The sequence below is a fragment of the Plecotus auritus genome (genome assembly GCF_963455305.1).
Source record: "Plecotus auritus genome assembly, chromosome: 1".
NCBI lineage: Eukaryota > Metazoa > Chordata > Mammalia > Chiroptera > Vespertilionidae > Plecotus > Plecotus auritus.
The window spans coordinates 62122086-62141329 of NC_137770.1; the positions used below are offsets into that span (position 1 = coordinate 62122086).

At 48.5% G+C, this 19244-nt stretch overlaps 1 protein-coding gene across 4 annotated transcripts in view; it reads left to right on the forward strand.

Moving 5' to 3' along the window:
• The window catches only part of GNB5 (G protein subunit beta 5), a 42957-nt gene that overhangs the window by 833 nt on the left and 22880 nt on the right, over positions 1-19244 (forward strand). For 3 of the 4 annotated variants that reach the window (XR_013959173.1, XM_080644011.1, XM_080644010.1), the window contains 3 exons: positions 11467-11603; positions 14359-14400; positions 16582-16658. Coding sequence is in view for 3 of the 4 variants with exons in the window: in XM_080644011.1 (XP_080500137.1) it covers positions 11467-11603; positions 14359-14400; positions 16582-16658 (256 nt within the window). In the remaining variant the exon portion in view is untranslated. Of the gene's footprint in view, positions 1-125; positions 289-11466; positions 11604-14358; positions 14401-16581; positions 16659-19244 lie in introns of those variants that run through there. The other variant, XM_080644012.1, reaches the window with a different exon arrangement.

Sequence of the window (19244 nt, forward strand, 5' to 3'; positions counted from 1 at the left end):
GGCCGGGCTGCGCGGGAGGCGGGCCGAGGGGGCGAGGAGGAGGATTCGGGCGGCCTGGGCCCGGGGCGGGATGCGGCCCCGGGTGTCCCTGCGCCGGGTGAAGGCGGGGAGTGGCCGTGAGCCCCAGGCGCGCGGGTGTGCGGTGCGAGTAGGCGGCCCCTGGAGGCTCCGGGCGCCGTGCAGAGCCCCCGCCCGCCTCCGGGCCGGGCGCCTGGAGTAGCAGCCCCTGGCCGCTGGCCTCCCCATGAAGGATCCTGGGACCAGTTACCTTCGTCACCTGCCTGGAAGGTGCAAACTGATCGCATTCGAGCCTTTACCAGGCGGAGCGGGGTGGGGTGTTGTCAGCTGTGCTAGCGCGTCAGCCCGTCAGCCCGTGGGGGCGCGGCCTAGGGTAAACTGTTTTGGTTTTTAATTATTTGACCTCCTCCATCACTGTTGTGTCTTTTCTCAGTTTTGCTTTACACGGAACCAGACTCTGATTTAAAAGCTCATTTTCCCATCTGCCCCGTGTCCTTGGGGGTGGAGAGCCGGATGGGGGAAGGGAAGTAGAGGCGCTCACCATTGAGTTCATTTATGGCTGTTTTAAAAGCTTTGGATGGATGAGGTTGGATTGGCATACAAGACAACAGCAGTCTTAAACTTACACTATTGACCACTACCATCATTTAGAACCGGCTCTGTGATTTTATTTGAGTGAGCAGTTAGGTAGCAGGTGGGCTGGGTCAGCTTCTCTTTACCATGTCGCCGCCCTCAGCAGAGCTTGGGCTCAGGGCCAAGCTTGGGAAAGTGGCCTTACCTGCTGACTTTTCAGCTCTGAGGGTGGCAGCTCCCCTTTGCTGAGCACGACCTCCGCTTGGTGCCCTCAGGCACACCTATTCATTGTGCTCCGGCCATCTGTATTTGGTACCACCCCCTTTAAATTCCGTGGGAAAGAACGATGGGGTTCATGCTAGGCCCTATGGCACCTGATTCCTTTCTTTGAAAGTTACTTGATAGAAGGTGACCTGAATCTAGAGTGTGCTATGCTTTGGCAGGGGCCTCCTTTAAATAGGAGTCACACTAAGCCCCTATATCATTTATATGCAGCTACAGTGAACTATAAACCCCTAATAAAGTAGATAAGCAAATAGGCAGTTATTTTTCTAACAAAACAAGAACAAGGGTAGGCAGTCACCAGCTTTGGTTCAGCTGCCCAAGGTGCCATCCACGTTCCTGTCTCTCTTTACCACCCTGAGAGCACTGGCATTTGCCCCATGACTATAATATCGCTGCCACAGCTCCAAACATCACCCCTGTATCCAGGGCAGGAAGGAGGGGGGATCTGGTTACCAGCCTCTGTTTCTCCTTTTTCAGGAAAGCAAAAGTTTCCCCCAAAATTTTCTTTCTTCCCCACAGATTTTTGCTTGTGCATCACTGGCCAGAGCTAGGTCACATGGCTTCTACAAGGGAGGCTGGGAAAGGGAGCACTGAACTGGGCACATTGCCATCCTCAAACAGAGCTGGGTTTCTGTTATCAGGGGAGAAGCAAGGCAAGGGTATTGGGAGGCATGGGGCAGAGTCTTCCCCGTTTCTTTTTGCAACTTTGTCCACTCTGCAGATGATAGCGACGATGCTGTGAGCGTGATGTTCTCTGAGGTAGGTCTGATGTCTCCATTTTACAGATTAGGAAACTGAGTCACACAGAGATGACAGGACTTGCAAAGAAAGACCCCAACTAACAAGTGGTGGGATCAGGATTCCAGCGCAGGCAGACAGCGCTCCAGCCCAGCCTCACTGAAGCTTTTCTGCTGAACCTTTGTGCTCGGTGCAGAGGGGTTCTCTAGACACTCTCTTACTCAGGGGTACAGGCCGCCCACTGGGATATTTTTCAGCCTTTGCTGTGAATTTGTAAATTGCCTTAAGGCAGAGAGATAGTCAAGATGCAGCTTTTCCACAGGGAACCTGTCCTGTCAAGGGTGTAATGCCCTCGGAGATCTGGACCAAATCTGGCAGGGTGGAAGGAGCTATCCTCCCCTGTCCATAGGCAGAATTTTTGAGTTGAAAAGAAGTCATGTGGCCATGTTTCCCTTTATGCCCCCTGCAGCTTCCAGACCACTCTGCACCCCCTCATGAAACCCCGGCTCCTGCCAGGTGTCATCCACACCTCCGTCTTCTCCTCCCCCATGCCGCTGTCTCCTGACCTCCCAGCCAGGCTCCTTCATTTCTTAAGGACTTTGGCACATGGCTTGAGCCTTCCTTTTGACCCTAAGCCCTGCCCGACTTGGTCTCTTCAGGGTGAGCCTCTAGCACAGCCCCCTGGGGTCTTGTTAGCAATCAGAACTCTTTCTCCATCAGACCGCCCCCCCCCCCCCCATGGAGATCTCCGTGATCTAGGATCACTGTGCCCTTCTCTCCCCCAGTCCCCAAGCCCTTTCTTGTACGTTTTAACATAGTTGTCATATAGATGGCCCTGTGACCCTTACCCTGGTTGGGGAAACCTTTAAACCATAACCTTAAAATGACCAAGTCATCTGGGTTTGCCTGGGACACTGGGTTGTAAAATGGAAAGTCCTGTGTCCCTGGAAACCCTTCAGTTCCGGGCAAACCAGGACAGTTGGTCAGCCTTCTGTTAGCTCTGACCTGCCCAAATTCTTGGCTTAAAAAAGTCACAGCAACAACAAAAGTCCCAACAAAATTGTAGAACATAAACTTGGAGGAAAAGTGAACTTATCCCTATTCCAGACTCTCAAATCTTCTTCACCTCTCATCCCTTTGAACTTCAGACAGCATCCTCCTGTGGGGCCCTCATCCCCAAGTCAGACCCTCAGCCAACATTACATACAGGAAGTGGCTTATGTGGGTGGTCTACGGGGAAGCCAGCCTCTATCACACTCCATAGCTGAGGCCCCATGCCTCTATCCCTGCCTTTGCCGTTATTCCTCCAGAGCTTCCTGCCTGGATGTATCTCCTTATCCCTTCTGCTTGCCTTCTACCATTGGTAAGTGCTTCCTTGCTTGAGTCTAAGGCATTTTAGAGTCGTGAGGTTACAGCTTGTAATAGTTTCCCATTGCTGTTGTACGCATTTCTACATATCTCTTAAAGCTACATGAATTTATTCTGCTGCATTTCTGGAGGTCAGAAGTCTAAAATGGGCCAGCAGGGCTGCATTCCTTGTGGGGCTGTAAGGGAGAATCCACCCCTTGCCTTTTCCAGCCTGTAGAGGCCATCTGCATTCATTGGCTTGCGGGCTGCATCGCTCCAACCTTGTTTCTGTCATCACATCTCCTTTGGCTCTGATCCCCCCTCTTTTAAGGACCCTTGTGATTACAGTGGGCCCACCTGTATAATCTAAAATAATCTCCTCATCTCAAGATCCTTAACTTACTCATGTCTGCAAAGTCCCTTTTGCCATGTAAGGTCACATATTCACAGGGTCCAGGGATTAGGATGCAGATATCTTTGGAGGACCTATCACACAGCTCTTAATTAGAGAGACCCACCTGCTTAAACCTTCTTGTCTTCACGCACTAAATGTTTTCTTCTCCCACCAATCCCTTCCCTCTCTCCCTTTCTTCCTTCCTTCCTGTTCTCACCCAGGGATATGTTTATTGATTTGAGAGACAGAGAAAGAAACATCCATTGCCTCCCATACATGCCCCCACCAAGGATCGAACCTGCAACCTAGGTATGTGCCCTGATCAGGAATCAAACCCAAAGCCTTTGGTGTACAGGACAGTACTCCAACCACCTGAGCCACCCAGCCAGGGCCAACCCCATCCCTTTCTTTATGAGGCTGGAATCTGGGAAGGGTTAGGGGATTTCCCTAAGGTTATGCAGCTACTCTTAAGGAAGGATGGGGAGTAGGCACCAGGGTTCAGGCTCCTAGTCCAGCTCTCCTCACCATGCCAGGCCATCTCTCAGAAAGTTGTGATGTACATTAAAAAGGAAAAAAAAAAGTAAATTTGTGTGTGTGTGTGTGTGTGTGTGAGAGAGAGAGAGAGAGAGAGAGAAAAGTTGTCAATATTGTGGGTTGGGGGGAGGGGAGCAAGTTGCAGAACAGTGTACATAACGTGAGCTCTTTAGCTTAATCAAGAGATGCCCCAGAGAGTGGGGAAGTAGAGATACTTTTCACTTTAAACCCATCTGTGAATTTACTGCTTTTATAATTTTAAAAAATGAGTTCTGGAATGGGAGTGATGATCAAGAACAAAAGGAGAGTGTTCATCTTATAAAGAGTTCTTAACTTGAAAGTGAGCTGATGGGTGATCTAGGTCGGCGACAGGGTAGAAGCCAGCAGAGTGGGCGGGCGCTGGGTTCCTTTCGGTCGGCATGGACGGCAGCCTGGTGGGGCTGTGGGGGACATCATGCAGACTCCCAGTTCCTCTGGGGAAGGTTCTGATACTGTCTACGAAGCAGCTCAAAGAAGATGGATGTAGTTTCTGTAAGTAAAAATCCAGAGGAAATTTGGGCAAATCACAGGATTTATCACCCAATGATATTTGCTTTTCTGCCTGTTCTAAATGTGACTTGGTGAAAGGTTTTATTCTCAAAGGCTTGTTAACCTGAAAATAAAAAGGCCTTTCAAAGTGGAGGCAAGAAGCATTTATTTGAGATCAATAAGAACAGCTATTCGGGGAGCATTGATTCAGGCAGAGCCCAATAATGTCCCGATTAGGAGACAAAGGCAAAGGGTATTTATGAAAATGGGAAGGGGAACATTACATCAGAAGGAGGAAGGCATTTCTGTTGGTGCAGATAACAGTGATGTTAATTCTAGACAATGTTTTTAATTTTCAGTCTGGTAGTCATCAGTCCAGTAGTCATAACTGCGTTCTTATTACCTGTGCAAACAGTTCTTTGGGGCACAATGTTGCATTAGGCCCAGCCCACAGGTTATGTTGCCCTGTTTTAATGTTCCAGAGGTTTTTTTGTCTCATTTTAAAATATGTTTTTATTGATTTTAGAGAGAGAGGGAAGGAGAAAGAGAGAGAGATAGAAACAGCAATCAGCTGTTTCCTGTACAATCAATGGGATCGAGCCCGCAACTGCCCTGACCAGGAATTGAACCGGTGACCTCTTGGTACATGGGGTGACGCTCCACCATGGAGCCACACCGGCTGGGCTGTTGCAGAAGTTTGAGGCATAAGATGTGCAAGGCAGTTCCTCTGGTACAGCAGCTCCGGCTCCACTTGAAAGTGGTTTCCTTTGTTTGTTTTTGTTCTGGACAGACTTGACGATGGGAGCCTTGGATGATTCTGATTTTATGGTGTAGGAAGAAGTCTAGGAAAACCAAATTTCTGGATTCGTCTGGAACAAACGTGTTGATTCCCTTTTTCCACGTTCTAGGGAAGTAGGCTGCGTGCACTGAGGCTCGTAGAAGTGAGTTTCCCCGCAGAGTAATCCTCACCCCAGCTGTTCCCTGTGCTGCCTGCAGCCGTCCATCCCAGGAGCAGGAGGCACACCCGCCTTTCACTCCCTCTCCCTTTTCTCCTGCTCTAGGGCACATGAGCCAGCGAATGCAAATGTCCCTAGAGCACGTCATAAACGAATGCCCTCTGTAGCAAATTTAGGGATATACTAGTAGAAGGACGCAGGCCATGCATAACCGCGCCAACCCAGAGGTAGCCACTTTTAATATTTTGATGTATTTTGTAGCTTATGTGTTTATATATCTGTGTATATCTATACACATCCTTGGGACTGTCCTAGGTATTGAGTTGGAGCCCAGTTTTAATTTATCACAGTGGATTGAAAAGCTCCCCAGCTCTGTGCAGTTCTTTTCAATGTCAGCATTTTAAAATTATTAGGCGGTATTCTACATAGTATTCCATCTTAAATGCTGTACCCTGGCTTAACCCTTCCAACTTTTCATTAGGGAATTGTTTTTACTGTGGCTAATGCATGGTTTTAAAGAAATTAAAACGCCTGTGACAAATGTCCTGAGGTAATGTGATTGTAGACGTTTTCCTTCCATCCAGATGTGGAGGGTTTGTATACATCCCACCCCATTGGACCTTGGGGTAGAATCAGACTGAGTTTTTGGAAATTAACTTTGGAAAATTTTCCCTCGGGTCTTTTGATTTACCAAAATAGTGGCCATCAAAAGACTGTATATTGGTAGAAAATTTACAAAGTGATTCAAGATCCTTTATTATCCTCACCCGAGCATATGTCTATTGATTTTTAAAATTTTATTTATTTATTTAATAGAGGCCCGATGCATGAAAATTCATGTAAGAGCAGGCCTTCCTTCCCCTGGGCTGCAGGCACCCGGGACCCAGCTGGCTTCCCATCAGCCCCGGCTTTGTCAGGAAGGACGGCTGGAATGATGTCTGGAAGACATCTGATCTAATTAGCATATTACCCTTTTATTATTATAGATTTATTAGAGCAAGAGAGAAACATCGATTGATTGCCTTCTATATAGGCCCTGACCGGGGATCAAACCCGCAACCTGGCTATGTGCTCTGGCCAGGAATCAAACTCGAAACCTTTTGCTGTATGGGCCGATGCTCCAACCAACTGAGCCACCTGACAAGGGCAAAGTTACTTTTTAAATGGTTCTATTTTCCTATTTAAGACGCTCACTCGTCTTTGATCTTCTCTCCCATATTTACAATAACTCTCACAGTGCTGATTTTCAGGGAGATTTTAGAGCTGTCCCTGCCCAGGTCACTTTTCTCATGGCCTTGTGGGGTGACCAGAAGGACCCTGCTGTGTATTTTCACTTCATGAAGTTACATGGCTCGAAATCTTGTGTACTGACCTGCATACTATACATTTGACTTTAAATTCATGTGTGCACAGGTTATAAAATAAATAGCAAAACTGTTCCCCGAAAGGAGGCCACATTTTGATGAAAAAATTAATCTCTGCCTGAAACCAGAATTCTAGATGTCTTCTAAGGCCCCGTCTAGATTATCTCTTTACACCCTGTTTTACAGAGCAGGGCACGGCTCACAGACGTTTGTGTGCCACTAACTTATAAGCCATGCCCTTCCCTCAGGCCTCCTTCTCCTTCCCTGAGAAGCGACAGGGCTGGTGCAGCTCACGGGCCCCACCCTTGCTGTGTGGGCCTTGGGCCAGTGGGCATGAGGCATGCCGAGCAGGCAGATGTGGTTCTGAGCCCAGCGCCCTTTGCCGGCCCACCATTCACCAGCTCGCTCTGCTCTGTTTTCTGTAATGGGCTTCTAGTAAGATTCTGTGTGTGAAAGAGTAGAAGAGAGCAGGGGGAGGGAGACTTGTACACCTCACATCTGAAAACCACTGTTCCTCCTGCCAGGCCCCGGGCAGGACGGGCTCAGCCCTGCACTCCGGGTGCCCTGTCCAGGGCCAGTGCTGAGCATTACCGGTGAGTTGCTCAGGTCTCTTCCGGCTGGAATTTGGCATCCCTCTCCCAGTCAGGTGGTGGCCGAGCCTGGAGCAGTGTGGGTTTCTTGATTCCTGGTCTAGAATCCCTAACTGACCCATCAGGAAGTGTGGGGGACCCAAGGTTGGGGTGTCTCTTGGACTAAGAAGTCATTGTCATTGCCTTACCTAATCTTTAATTGTCTGCCTGCCCAGAGTTTACCCTTCTGTGGGAGGGGTTTATCTGCTCTTAGGGTTTGAGTGTGTGTGCATATATAAGGTCCTTAGCCTCCCAGCCTGTGCCCTTTTCTGTAGAAATGGGGGTAAAGCCTGTGTCCTCAGGCTGTGTGTAAATCTCGCAGCCCAGCCAGCACCTGCACCCAGGAGACATGCAATGCATGGTGGAAAACAGTATGGAGTTTCCTCAAAAAATTAAATGTGGAACTGCCATTTGACCCTGTGATCCCACTTCTAGGAATATATCCTAAGAAACGCAAAACACCAATCAGAAAGAATGTATGCACCCCTATGCTCATTGCAGCGCAACTTACAATCGCTAAGATCTGGAAACAGCCCAAGTGCCCATCAGTAGATGAGTGGATAAAAAAGCTGTGGTACATTTACAAAATGGAATACTACACAGCAGTAAAAAAAAAAAAAAAAAAAGAAGAAGAAGAAGGCTCTCTTACCCTTTGAGACAGCATGGAGGGACCTGGAGAGTATTATGCTAAGTGAAATAAGCCAGTCAGAGAAAGACAAGTATCACATGATCTCACTCATATGTGGAATCTAAGTAACAAAATAAACTGATGAATGAAATAAATCCAGAGACACAGAGGCATGATACAGACTGTCGAATCTCAGAGGGAAGGTGGAGGTGGGTGGGTGGGAAGAGATTAACCAAAGAACTTGTATGCATATATACATAACCCATGGTCACAGACAGTAGTGTGGTGAAGGTCTGGGGTGGGGTGTGGATACAGGCTAGAAGGGGCAAAGGAGAAAGCACAGCTGCTCTGAACAAGCTCCCACAAATGATTTACAGAGCATATTCAACTCACTTCCAGTTGTTTTTATTTATTTACTTACTTATTTAATATATTTTTTATTGATTTCAGAGAGGAAGGGAGAGGGAGAGAGAGACAGAAACATCAATGATGAGAGGAATCATTGATCGGCTGCCGCCTGCACGCCCCCTACTGGGGATCAACCCCGGCATGTGCCCTTGTCCTGAATCGAACCTGGAACCTTTCAGTCCACAGGCTGACGCTCTATCCACTGAGCCAAACTGCTAGGGCCCAGTTGTTTTTAAAATGTTTTCCTATTACATTTGTTTTAACTCTTTAATTCAACAGATGTGAGATTTGACAGAAACAGGATAGAGTGGTAGTAGGGGATTGTATGTGGGAAGGAAAATGGCGGTGAGTAAAAATAATTAGCAGTTGAGATGTGTTCAGATTCTCATTATGTAAGGAGGGCCCTGTTTTGGTTGGTGAATCATTTTTTTTTAAGGAGATTAAATAGCTGTGGTTGTTTTAATGCTGAATAATGCTGAATTGGGGGAAGCAGTAATAATATCGATGTGACGCTTCGAAGTAAAATACTAAGTAGAATGTAATCACAACTCTGAGCTGCTTTAGGCTTGTGTGCAGACCTGTAAGAATTTAGAAAATTCAGTCTTTTTTAACCCCATTCAGCATGTTTTTGTGAAGACTGTGTCTGTAAGAGGCCCACGTGCTGTTTGTGGCAGTAAAGAACGTGGTGTTTTAGCGGAAGTGATGGCATCATCATCGTACACCATGTAGCACTTTATCGTTCAGCAAGTATTTTTGACCATTTGGGATTTCACAAAGACTTTTTAACCTGTTCACATGTGCTTTTTCATCACCAAGAAATGGGGCAACTAAGCAAGACCAAGATTTTTTGGAGACATGGCTGATTCCAGGGATAAGTTAGGGAAAGAACACGAGCTGCCGGGAGGGGTGCTCAGAGGATGCTGGGGATGCACCACCAGGTCACGAGAGCACGCTTGATGCAGCTCCACCTGAGCAAATCAGGGACTATATCCAACTCACTTCCAGTTGTTTTTATTTATTTATTTAGTAAGTAATAATAGTAGTAATTATAACCTCCTGAGTGCGGTAAGAATTCATGAGCCCACACTAGTATAAGTGAATGAATACATAAGTTGGGGTGGAAGAAGAGCTCTCTCTGTATTAGAAAGCCATCTTGAAAATGCAGAAGGGATGATAGAATTAGAAAAATCACCACTGGCCAGCCCTCCCAGTCACCAGCTCAGGCAAGAATCATTAATGGATGGATGTTACAACCAGGTATTGGAGTTTGAGGAGTAAGAAGATATTTATGTAGTCTCAGCGTGCATACCCACAAGGTACTTTTTCATTACAAGAGGCAAAATGGTAACCGCAGTGGAGAAACCTGGAAGATGCCACCTCAACCAAGCGCTCACGCAGGTGCGTCCTGGTGGGTCACACGGGCAGGAGCTCCGCTCAGCTGGTGTGTTCCTGCTAGACATGCGTCACCCGGACCTGGTCCCGGGAAGCAGCAGACAAGCCCAAACGGGAACAGAAGGACTGGACCTGAGAGAAATGTAAAAACTGAATGCAACCCAGGGTCTTGGGGTCTCTATTGCTCTAAAGCAAGCATGTCAAACTCAAAAGCTAACACGGGCCAAATAAACAAGGTTTAAGTTTACGTGGGCCCCAAAAAAACACAAGCTTCAATTGTCATAGAAACGTAGGTTTATTTCAAAAAGTATAGTATAAAATAGAATAAGACCAACGATAAAATTAACGTTTTCTTGCATACCGTTATATTAGCTAGGCCACAGAAATATTTGTTGCGGGCTGCAAGTTTGACATGCTTGCTCTGAAGCTGTTGTGGGACGGTAGAGCATCTCAGTAAGGTCTGTGGGTCAGGCGTGGAATTGTTTCAGTGTTCATTTTCTGACTTCGGTGATGACACTGTGGTTATGTAAGAGTTCCTTCTTTTTAGGAAAACACACTGACGTGTTTAGAGAAAAGGGAGGGAGGGAAGCAGGAAGGAAAGGTTTCCCTAGAAGGCGCGTCAGCCCTCTCAGCCCAGACTCCTGAGAAGGAAGCTCGTGGGCAGCGCAGCAGCTCCTGGCTGAAGAAGCCCCAGCTGAGAGGTTTAAAGGAAGGAGACTTGGACTCAGCCTCTGCCAGAAAGAGAATGGGGCTCTGCGAGCAGGAGGGACCACAGGATCCCTCGCCTGGGTTTCCTCACCTGCACGATGTGGGGCTGGACAGGTCAGCCTCTGCGACCTTCCTGCTCAGAGGAAATGGGTCTCCCTCTGAGACTCGGCAGTGACAGCATCTGGATAAGCCCCCCAGAGCTCTCCCTGGGCCCCAGGAAAGAGGCTGTGGCCCTGGCCCCTGAAAGACTGGTGTTTGAGCTCCTTCCCGGTATAGGCACCTTCCCTGGATCCTGTGTTCAGACTCCTAGAACGCGGCATTGATCTCTGCCGACACTGGGAGTTTCCGGTAAACCCAAAGTGGTTCGCTCGTCCGTTCTTTCCCGCAGCATGCGAAGGGGTCACCTACTGTGTCCCAGGCCCGCTCTAGGCACGGGGTCAGTTAGGAGTCACAGGCCTGCCACAGAGAGCATGAGCACACACTGTGGCACCTGCTAGGGTAGTTTTTGTAAAGTCACTTTTCCTTGTGACGAGAAAGGGGTAAATAAAGGAACCAGAAGCTGCAGCTTCCCTCCCAGTGAGTTGTATGAACTCGTATTAGCCAGGTGACCCCTGTGCACCTCAGTCTCCTCACCTGTGACGTGGGGGAGAGCCATCGCACTCTGCTGCCACCTGCCCCGCTTGCAGAGCTGTGGCCCTTCCACTGCAGAATTCCGTACAGACACGAGGTGGTCTTGTCCTTAGTCCCTCAACGTGCACGTCTGGCAGTGGCCTGAAAAACACAAAGAGAGAACAACACCGTTGTCTCTACCCTCTTCTAAGCCTAAAAGAGCGCGCATGCAAGGGCACGGCAGAGTCGAGGAGACTCCAGCGGGCTGCAGAGGAAGCCCGGTGTCTTCCCTGAGCCGGCGTGTGGCTCAGAGCCTGGCCTTGGTAACAGGCTGACTGTGGCCTTGTCCTCCTAGTGCACCAGGTGGCGGAGCGGGTGGAGGCCCTGGGGCAGTTTGTCATGAAGACCAGGAGGACCCTCAAAGGCCACGGGAACAAAGTGCTCTGCATGGACTGGTGCAAAGACAAGCGGAGGATCGTGAGCTCGTCGCAGGTACGTCGCACCTGTTGCGTGATGGTGAGCGGCTTTCTGGTTTCATAGCGGAGGGGCGAGAGCGGGCCTTCTCAAAAATCCTTTCTGGTCTTTCTGCCTCTGCTTATTCGCCAAAGGACGTGAGTGTGGCGTGGCTGAGAGTTCTTTTACACTACAGGGTCGCGCTAATTTGGGGAGATTTGGAACTGGTCCTGCTGAAACGTTGTAAACTCTATTTGACTCGCCATTTAAAACTGTTTCTTCCTGAGCATACCTCACGGTCTTATTTGTGAGAGAAGCCAACTGTAAAACAGTGGGTTTTCCCAGATTGAGGGCCACGTGGTTGAGAGGCCACCATGGCTTGTTGAGCAATTTTATGCCTTAAAGAACAAATTTAAGATATATATTTTGTAAAGACTTTTTAAAACCAGTTCTCCAGAAGGCAGGGGAGGGGGTGGGGTAAGAGATCAACCAAAGGACTTGTATGCATGCATATGAGCATAATCAGTGGACACGGACACTGGGGTGGTGGGGGCTTGTCCAGGGGGGTGGAAGTGGCCGGGGGAGGGGTCAGTCGGGGAAAAAGGAGACATATATAATACTTTAAACAATAAAAATAAAAAAATAAAAACAGTTCTCCAGGATAAGGGCTGAGAACCCACCCCTATCTGGTGATGAGGATGAAAAAAAAAAAGATATATATTTGTGAAGCCTAATTTTTCATTCATTTCATATAGTTGACATAGTTTATTTTCCATCTTATGTTAGTTATCTATTGCTGCATGACAGATTACCCCAAAAGTTAGCAACTGCAAACAACAAATGTTCATTCTCTCGCATGGCTCCTGAGAGTCGGGGACCTGGGCAGCTGGGCTGGGTGGCCGGCTCTGGTCTCTCAGGAGCGTGCAGGCTGGACGCTGGCGGGCTGCAGGACGAGGCCGAGGCTCACTCTGAGGGGGCTCACTCACATGGCTGTGGCTGCAGGTCTTAGTTCCGCTCCCTGGGGACTTGCCACAGGGCTGCTCAGGACATGGGGGCTGGGCTCCCCAGAGCACGTGATCCAGGAGAGGGAGAGGGAGGCAGAAGCCATGCCTCCATGCCCAGGGCCTCTCTGACCTGGCCTCACATCGGCTGTATTTCCTTGGTCACACAGACCAGCCTGATGTAATGAGGGAGAGGCCCATCCGGCTGTGTGAGACCTGGATGCCTGGGCATTCTTGGAGCCTGGCAGCCACTGCTTAGTATCTTTTAGGTTTATTGTGATGTTACATGCCTTAAACATACAACTGGAAACTGAAGTCAGGTATTTCCATAGCCAGTTTGGGCTTCCTTTCACCCTTGCCTTCATCCCAGGTTTTTCAAAGGGCAATTTGTTGTTGTTTTTAATAACCCTTTTAAGTATAAACACTGTATATATCCTACATGATCCACAGCTCCAACATCCACGTCAGGGTTGTTATGACAGGACCCGTGTCATTAATCTCCTGTATTAGCTACCAGTCTAGTATGTCACATAGCGCTTGCTTTTTTTATGTCCATGAAAAGTTTAGCACTCGCACTTCGCCACATGTAAGGAACACTGGAAAAGAGAACACAGAAAGGGCTTTGCTGCCACCACCCTGTCACAACCATTACTTTTATTTTAGAGCGCTTCTTTCTAGACCTTGTTTTTTCAAATGCTCACTTTTACAACGTGGTTATTGAGATGTGCGTGTTCCCACCTCGCCTTTCAGACGGTTTTATCCTTGAAAGAATAGTGTATGTTGGATTTTTTTGTCACTCTGATTAGAAAGGGAGGCAGGGTGGAGGGCTGACAGGCTCCATCCACCCATGTCTGCTGCAGAGAGAGTGGCTGGGGGGTGGGAGGGAGCTGGGGACAGCAGGAAGGCTCTGGAACAGACCTCGAGTGACTCAGAGCAGCCCTTCTCCCTTAAAAGGCAGGAGATGAGTCAGCCTGACCGTGTGGGTTAGGGTTGGGGTGGAGGCATCCTCTCGCCAGGCCCACAGGCCCTGTTGTATAAGCTGTGCTCACGGAGGGGCCACATTTCATTTTATCAGACTGATTTTAGCCTCTTGGGTGCCTTTTTCTCTCCAGAGCGCACAGCAGGTGGGCAGCGAGGACAGGCAGGCCAGCAGTGCTGTGGAGGAAGCCACCGAGTGAAGCTGCCTGTGGGCGGGGGTGGGGGGGGGTGGAGGGGTCCTCTGCACTGTTACCTAACCCTCCCCACACATCGTGCTTGGAGTGCAGCCAGAGAAGTTGGTCCAGGAGACCAGTGTCCTTAGGGATCTCGAAAGGCCCAATACTGTCGACTTTGACCTTGTTTCGGGCCCTCAGCCACACTCGGCATAAGCATGGAAGTCGTGCAAGGCGAGCAGCAGTGTCACTTTAGATGATCAGACCCTGCTTGTGCCCCTAAGTGGCATTACCACCCCCTCCCATCGTCTCATTCGCCAGATTTGGCTCAAAATGGCTTGAGTGATTAAAAACATCAAGCCTGCTATGGAGACTGCAGATTCACCATCTCCGAGGATGCCCGGGGGGGACCCATGCACTGAAGGAAGTCAGCTCAGCCACTGTCGCCCAGAGCTACCACACCTCGTGTGCTCAGGTAACTGTGTTGTAGGGACCAGAGCCCCTGGATTTCTCTCTGGGCGGTTTGTATGACAAAGAGATGACATGGTAGTCACTCCCCACACCCCCGTGTGGGCTGCAGCACGGTTACAAAGGAGGTGGACTTGCTGACAGCTCCTGATCGGTCTTCTCTTTCCCCTCCAGGATGGGAAGGTGATCGTGTGGGATTCCTTCACGACTAACAAGGTAAGGTGTCCCCGGCGCACTGGGAGCACCTCCAAACCCCAGCCTATTAAAAGGTGCTCTGGTCCAGCTCCCCAGCCCTGTCCTCGTTTCCTGCCTCTCGGGGAGCCTGTCTAGGGATGAAAACCCCACAAAGCCCATCTGTGTTAAGACAGCGCAGCAGCCCACTGTAGCGTTCATTCCTCTCCCGAGCTGACACCCCTTGCCCACAGAGGAGCCTGCAGAGCCCCACGGAATGAGCTCACACTGGAACAGGAAGGGGCGAGGCCTGGCACACTGGCCCCCTGCACACAGGCAGCTGCGTTTATTCCTCCTCTGGGTGGATAAGGGGTTCCCAGCTCCCCAGCTTCCTCTCCCCTCTGCCTTTGGCCAGACTCCATGGCACCATGGACTTGAGCAAACGGTGGGTGAAGCCCTGGCTGCGGTGGATTCACGTGCTTTGTGCACAGCTGCAAAGTAGACCTAAATTGAGACTCTTTCCTGAAGAGAAAGACGGCAATCTCTAGGTGTGCTTGCATGCCTGCATTGCATTGGCATTTACAGTAACGAGTATTGTGTATTGAGTATGGATTCCAACATTTTCTTAGAAGAAAACCTTCCTTTTCACGATATTAAAGAGGGGACGTATTGTGACAGATTTGAGTGATGCCCATATTCTGCATTATTGAATGTATTTAGTAAGTGCCATGTAGGCAGCTGTTACCTGACCAGATCAAGTGAGGCCCCGGAACTGTCTGTAGAGCAAGTCCCTAGAGTTTAGGCTCCTGGGAAAAATGAACAGTTTGCAAAGGGCAGTGTACATCCCTACCTCCATGGAGGACTCCGCCTCTCCCCGCACGCCTAAGCAGTGCGTGCATGGGGTTGTGTTGCTTCTGTTTATACCTTAGCGTGGCATAGAGCACACACTGCCTGGTTTCTGGGAGCCTTAGGGTCACCACTTGTGACCTCTGGCCGGAAACCTAGCCATCACTTGTAGGGAAAGGGGCCTGGGATGTCCTGTGCTGAGAGAGCGGCCACCTCGCCTCACTCACTGGAGGGCAGTGGGTGAGTCCCAGCCTCTGAGAGGCTGCAGGACTGTGAGTGACACCAGAATTTTGACAGGCAGTTCCGGGCCTATGTTTCCCCATTTAAACACAGAGAATCTAGAGGAAAGGCCAGCGCTGGCATGTCCTGCACAAACTTAGTCCCATTCCCTCCCTTCACAGACGAGGATGAGACTGAGTTGGTGCCAATGGCTCGTTTGCCGGTTGCACATCTTGTTGCTGTTGGAACCACGTTGTTGAATCGTGGCTTTGTTGTTTGCTCATCGGCACGCAGGAGGATGTGGGTGACTCGACCACCATCCAGGAGCCGGGGACTGTTAGGCTTCGCACTTCATTCTTCCACTTTACAGGTCCTCTCACCCCTGAGCACAACTCAAGATCAGCCTCCCACCCCCATTCATCCCTCCCAGGAGTGGTTTAGGACTCAGAGGGGACCGAGGCTCTTGTGTACTCACAAGTAAACAAACTTATAATATACACGTAAACAGTTTTTCAAGATTACATTTTGAAAATGGAAATCAGCATGAATAAGGTGAAGTACATGTTGGAAATGAAATTCGGATGGACCTGTAAAAGAAAAGGAGCCCAGTATTCATTCATTCAGAAGAACAAGGGGCTATAATGTTAAGAAAAAAGTAAAACCTTAAGGATTTTTTTTTTTTTTTTTTTTGCTAGTCGGGATTTTAACTTTTAGAATATGTGACATAACAGCCTGGTCAGTATTGCTCAGTGGTTGAACATCAACTTATGAACCAGGAGGTCACGGTTCAATTCCTGGTCAGGGCACATGCCTGGGTGGCAGACTCAATCCCCAGTGTGGGGCATGCAGGAGGCAGCTGATCAATGATTCTCTCTCATCATTGATGTTTCTATCCTTCTCTCCCTCTCCTTTCCTCTCTGAAATCAATAAAAATATATATTAAAAATATAGAATATATGATATAATGTTTGGTTGATTATATGGGACTGAGTGAGACTCCTTGTCAGTTACAAGCTAATTGTTACCCCATTCCACTGCCCTTTGAAACTATAACATAATTCAGTAAGATTGCCAGTGACTTTTTAAAAATTAAATGTTGAGATTTGTGTGTGTGTGAAGCCTCCCTTGTTTATTCTATGAACGGTTCACACTGTGTTTCAGGAGCATGCGGTCACCATGCCCTGCACGTGGGTGATGGCGTGTGCGTATGCCCCATCGGGCTGTGCCATTGCGTGTGGGTAAGTAGGCCCCACAGCAGCTTTTCAGATGTCCTGTGAGCCATAGAACACTGTTGTATGGGCAGAAATACACAGACAAGAACTTGTAATTTTTATTGTTTGCTTGTTTAAAAATGTGTTAAATTGCTCCCTGAACATTATAAAAAAAAAAAAAAGCACAAAAATCTCTTTCATGATTATTTTCATTACAGAGTGACAGTGGTATAAGCTTTAAAACTATTCCCCTGACTCAGATGCAAACATCTTGGAATGCATGTTGGTAACATGAATCAGAAACCTGGAAAAATGTAGAACCTTTGATCTAGTGATTTTACATCTAAGAACTTATTTGAAGGCAATGACTCAAAATATAGAAAAAAATATGAATAATAACATTTATTATAGAATTATGAAAAATAAAGCCAAAGACAAAAAAGGAAAACAATATGTCCACCAAAGGAAATCCTATATAATAAAAACATAATATGCAAATTGACTATCACTCCAACACACAAGATGGCCGCCCCCATGTGGACACAAGATGGCCAGGAGGGGAGGGCAGTTGAGGGGGACCAGGCCTGCAGGGGAAAGCAGTTGGGGGGGGACCAGGCCAGCAGGGAAGGGTAGTTGGAGGCGACCAGGCCTGCGGGAGAAGGCAGTTAGGGGTGACCAGGCTGGCAAGGGAGGGTAGTTAGGGGTGACCAGACCAGCAGGGGAGGGCAGTTGGGGGCAACCAGGCCTGCAGGGGAGGACAGTTAGGGACGACCAGGCCAGCAGGGGAGGGCAGTTAGGGGCAATCAGGCCATCAGGGGAGCAGTTAGGCATCGATCAAGCTGGCTGGGGAGTGGTTAGGGGTGATCAGGCAGGCAGGCAGAAGTGGTTAGGGGCAATCAGGCAGGCAGGCAGGTGAGTGGTTGGGAGCCAGCAGTCCTGGATTGTGAGAGGGATGTCCCAGATTGGAGAGGGTGCAGGCTGGGCTGAGGGACAGACACCACCCCCCATGCACGAATTTCATGCACTGGGCCTCTAGTTGTTGAATAATTGTGGTACCTGAATTGAATGGAATATTAACAGCCACTAAAAGGAAAATGCTTGACCACAGTAAGTGAAAAGAGCATCTAGGTTACTAGGAAGATTGTACCTTAATCTCTGTTCTCCTAAAGATCAGTTTAACAGGGTTTAGCGATGAGAACTGCAGCCACATGGTTCCCTGTCCCCGTGTTAAACAGTTGTGGGCCATTAAAAATATTTCCACAGTAGAATCTCAGCCATATTTAGAAAAGAGGCATTAATATAAAATCTGTGGTGAACTAGACCAGCGATTTTCATTTCATGACGCACATAAACTAATTACTAGAATTCTGCAGCACACACACACAAAAAAAGATTTTTTTGCTGCTCTGACTAAAAAAAAATGGTATTAATTTTGATTCATTCACACCAGACAGCTATTGCTGTGTTGGCTGTTGTCATCTTTTAATTTGACAGTCTAAGGGGAAGAGGTCAGTGCCCCTGACTAAATAGTCAGGTACTGCACGTTTTACAAATTCTGTGGCACACCCGTTGAAAACATCTGAACTAGACTGAAAACGCAGTACTAGTTCTTTCTGGATGATGGGGCTATGGATGTTTTTCTCTTTATAATTTTCTTTATTTTCGGTTTTTAAAAGTAAGCACATATTATTTTTATAATCAGGAGAAAAGAGGTTTTTTAAAATAAGAAAACCTTGGGCATCCAAGCAAAAATTCTGGAGCCTTCTCCAGCCAGAGTCACACCAGCCATCATCCCCAGTGTCCCCCTCTTTGGGCAACTACTTTGGGGACACCTTCCCACTCTCTTTTCTCTGCTTGCTGAGACCTGGTGTGCCTTGGGGACCCATGTTCACATACATGTATTTCATATTTTTGAATAACTCAAAAGTAGATTGTGTCTTCATTTTATAACTGGAAGACAATACATAAAATTCATCCCCATCTACTTCCTGAAAGGATCTGAGGTGACCCTAATAAAAGCCATGGGTATATATAGATATATATTCACAGGAATAAATATATATACCACATATGCAAGAACAATTATTTTATATCTTTATATATAATATATATATGTGTGTGTGTGTGTATATATATATATGTGTGTGTGTATATATATATATATATATGTGTGTGTGTGTGTGTGTGTATGTATGTATGTGTATGTGTGTATATATATAGGAAATACGCAAATTAGGCCAGGACACCGTAACGGGTCACGACGGGACAGGAGGAGGTTGCGTGTGCCGGTGAGGCCCGGAGCGGAGACGGAGACAGAGACAGGGGGGCCAGAGAGCCGCCGTGCCCCAGCTTGGGCCGGCCCCCCGGAGCCGGAGTGGACACGGACAGGGTCAGGGGGACCGGCCCACAGCCTCCAAGGCCAAGCACAAGCCCGGAAAGGAGACAGTGGGCCTGCCTCCCACGGAAGCGGCGCAGCTCCCTCCCGCCTCCCACGGAAGCGGCGCAGCTCCCTCCCGCCTCCCACGGAAGCGGCGCAGCTCCCTCCCGGCTCCCACGGAAGCGGCGCAGCTCCCTTCCGGCTCCCGTGGGCCCCGGTGGCTCACTTCCGCCTCC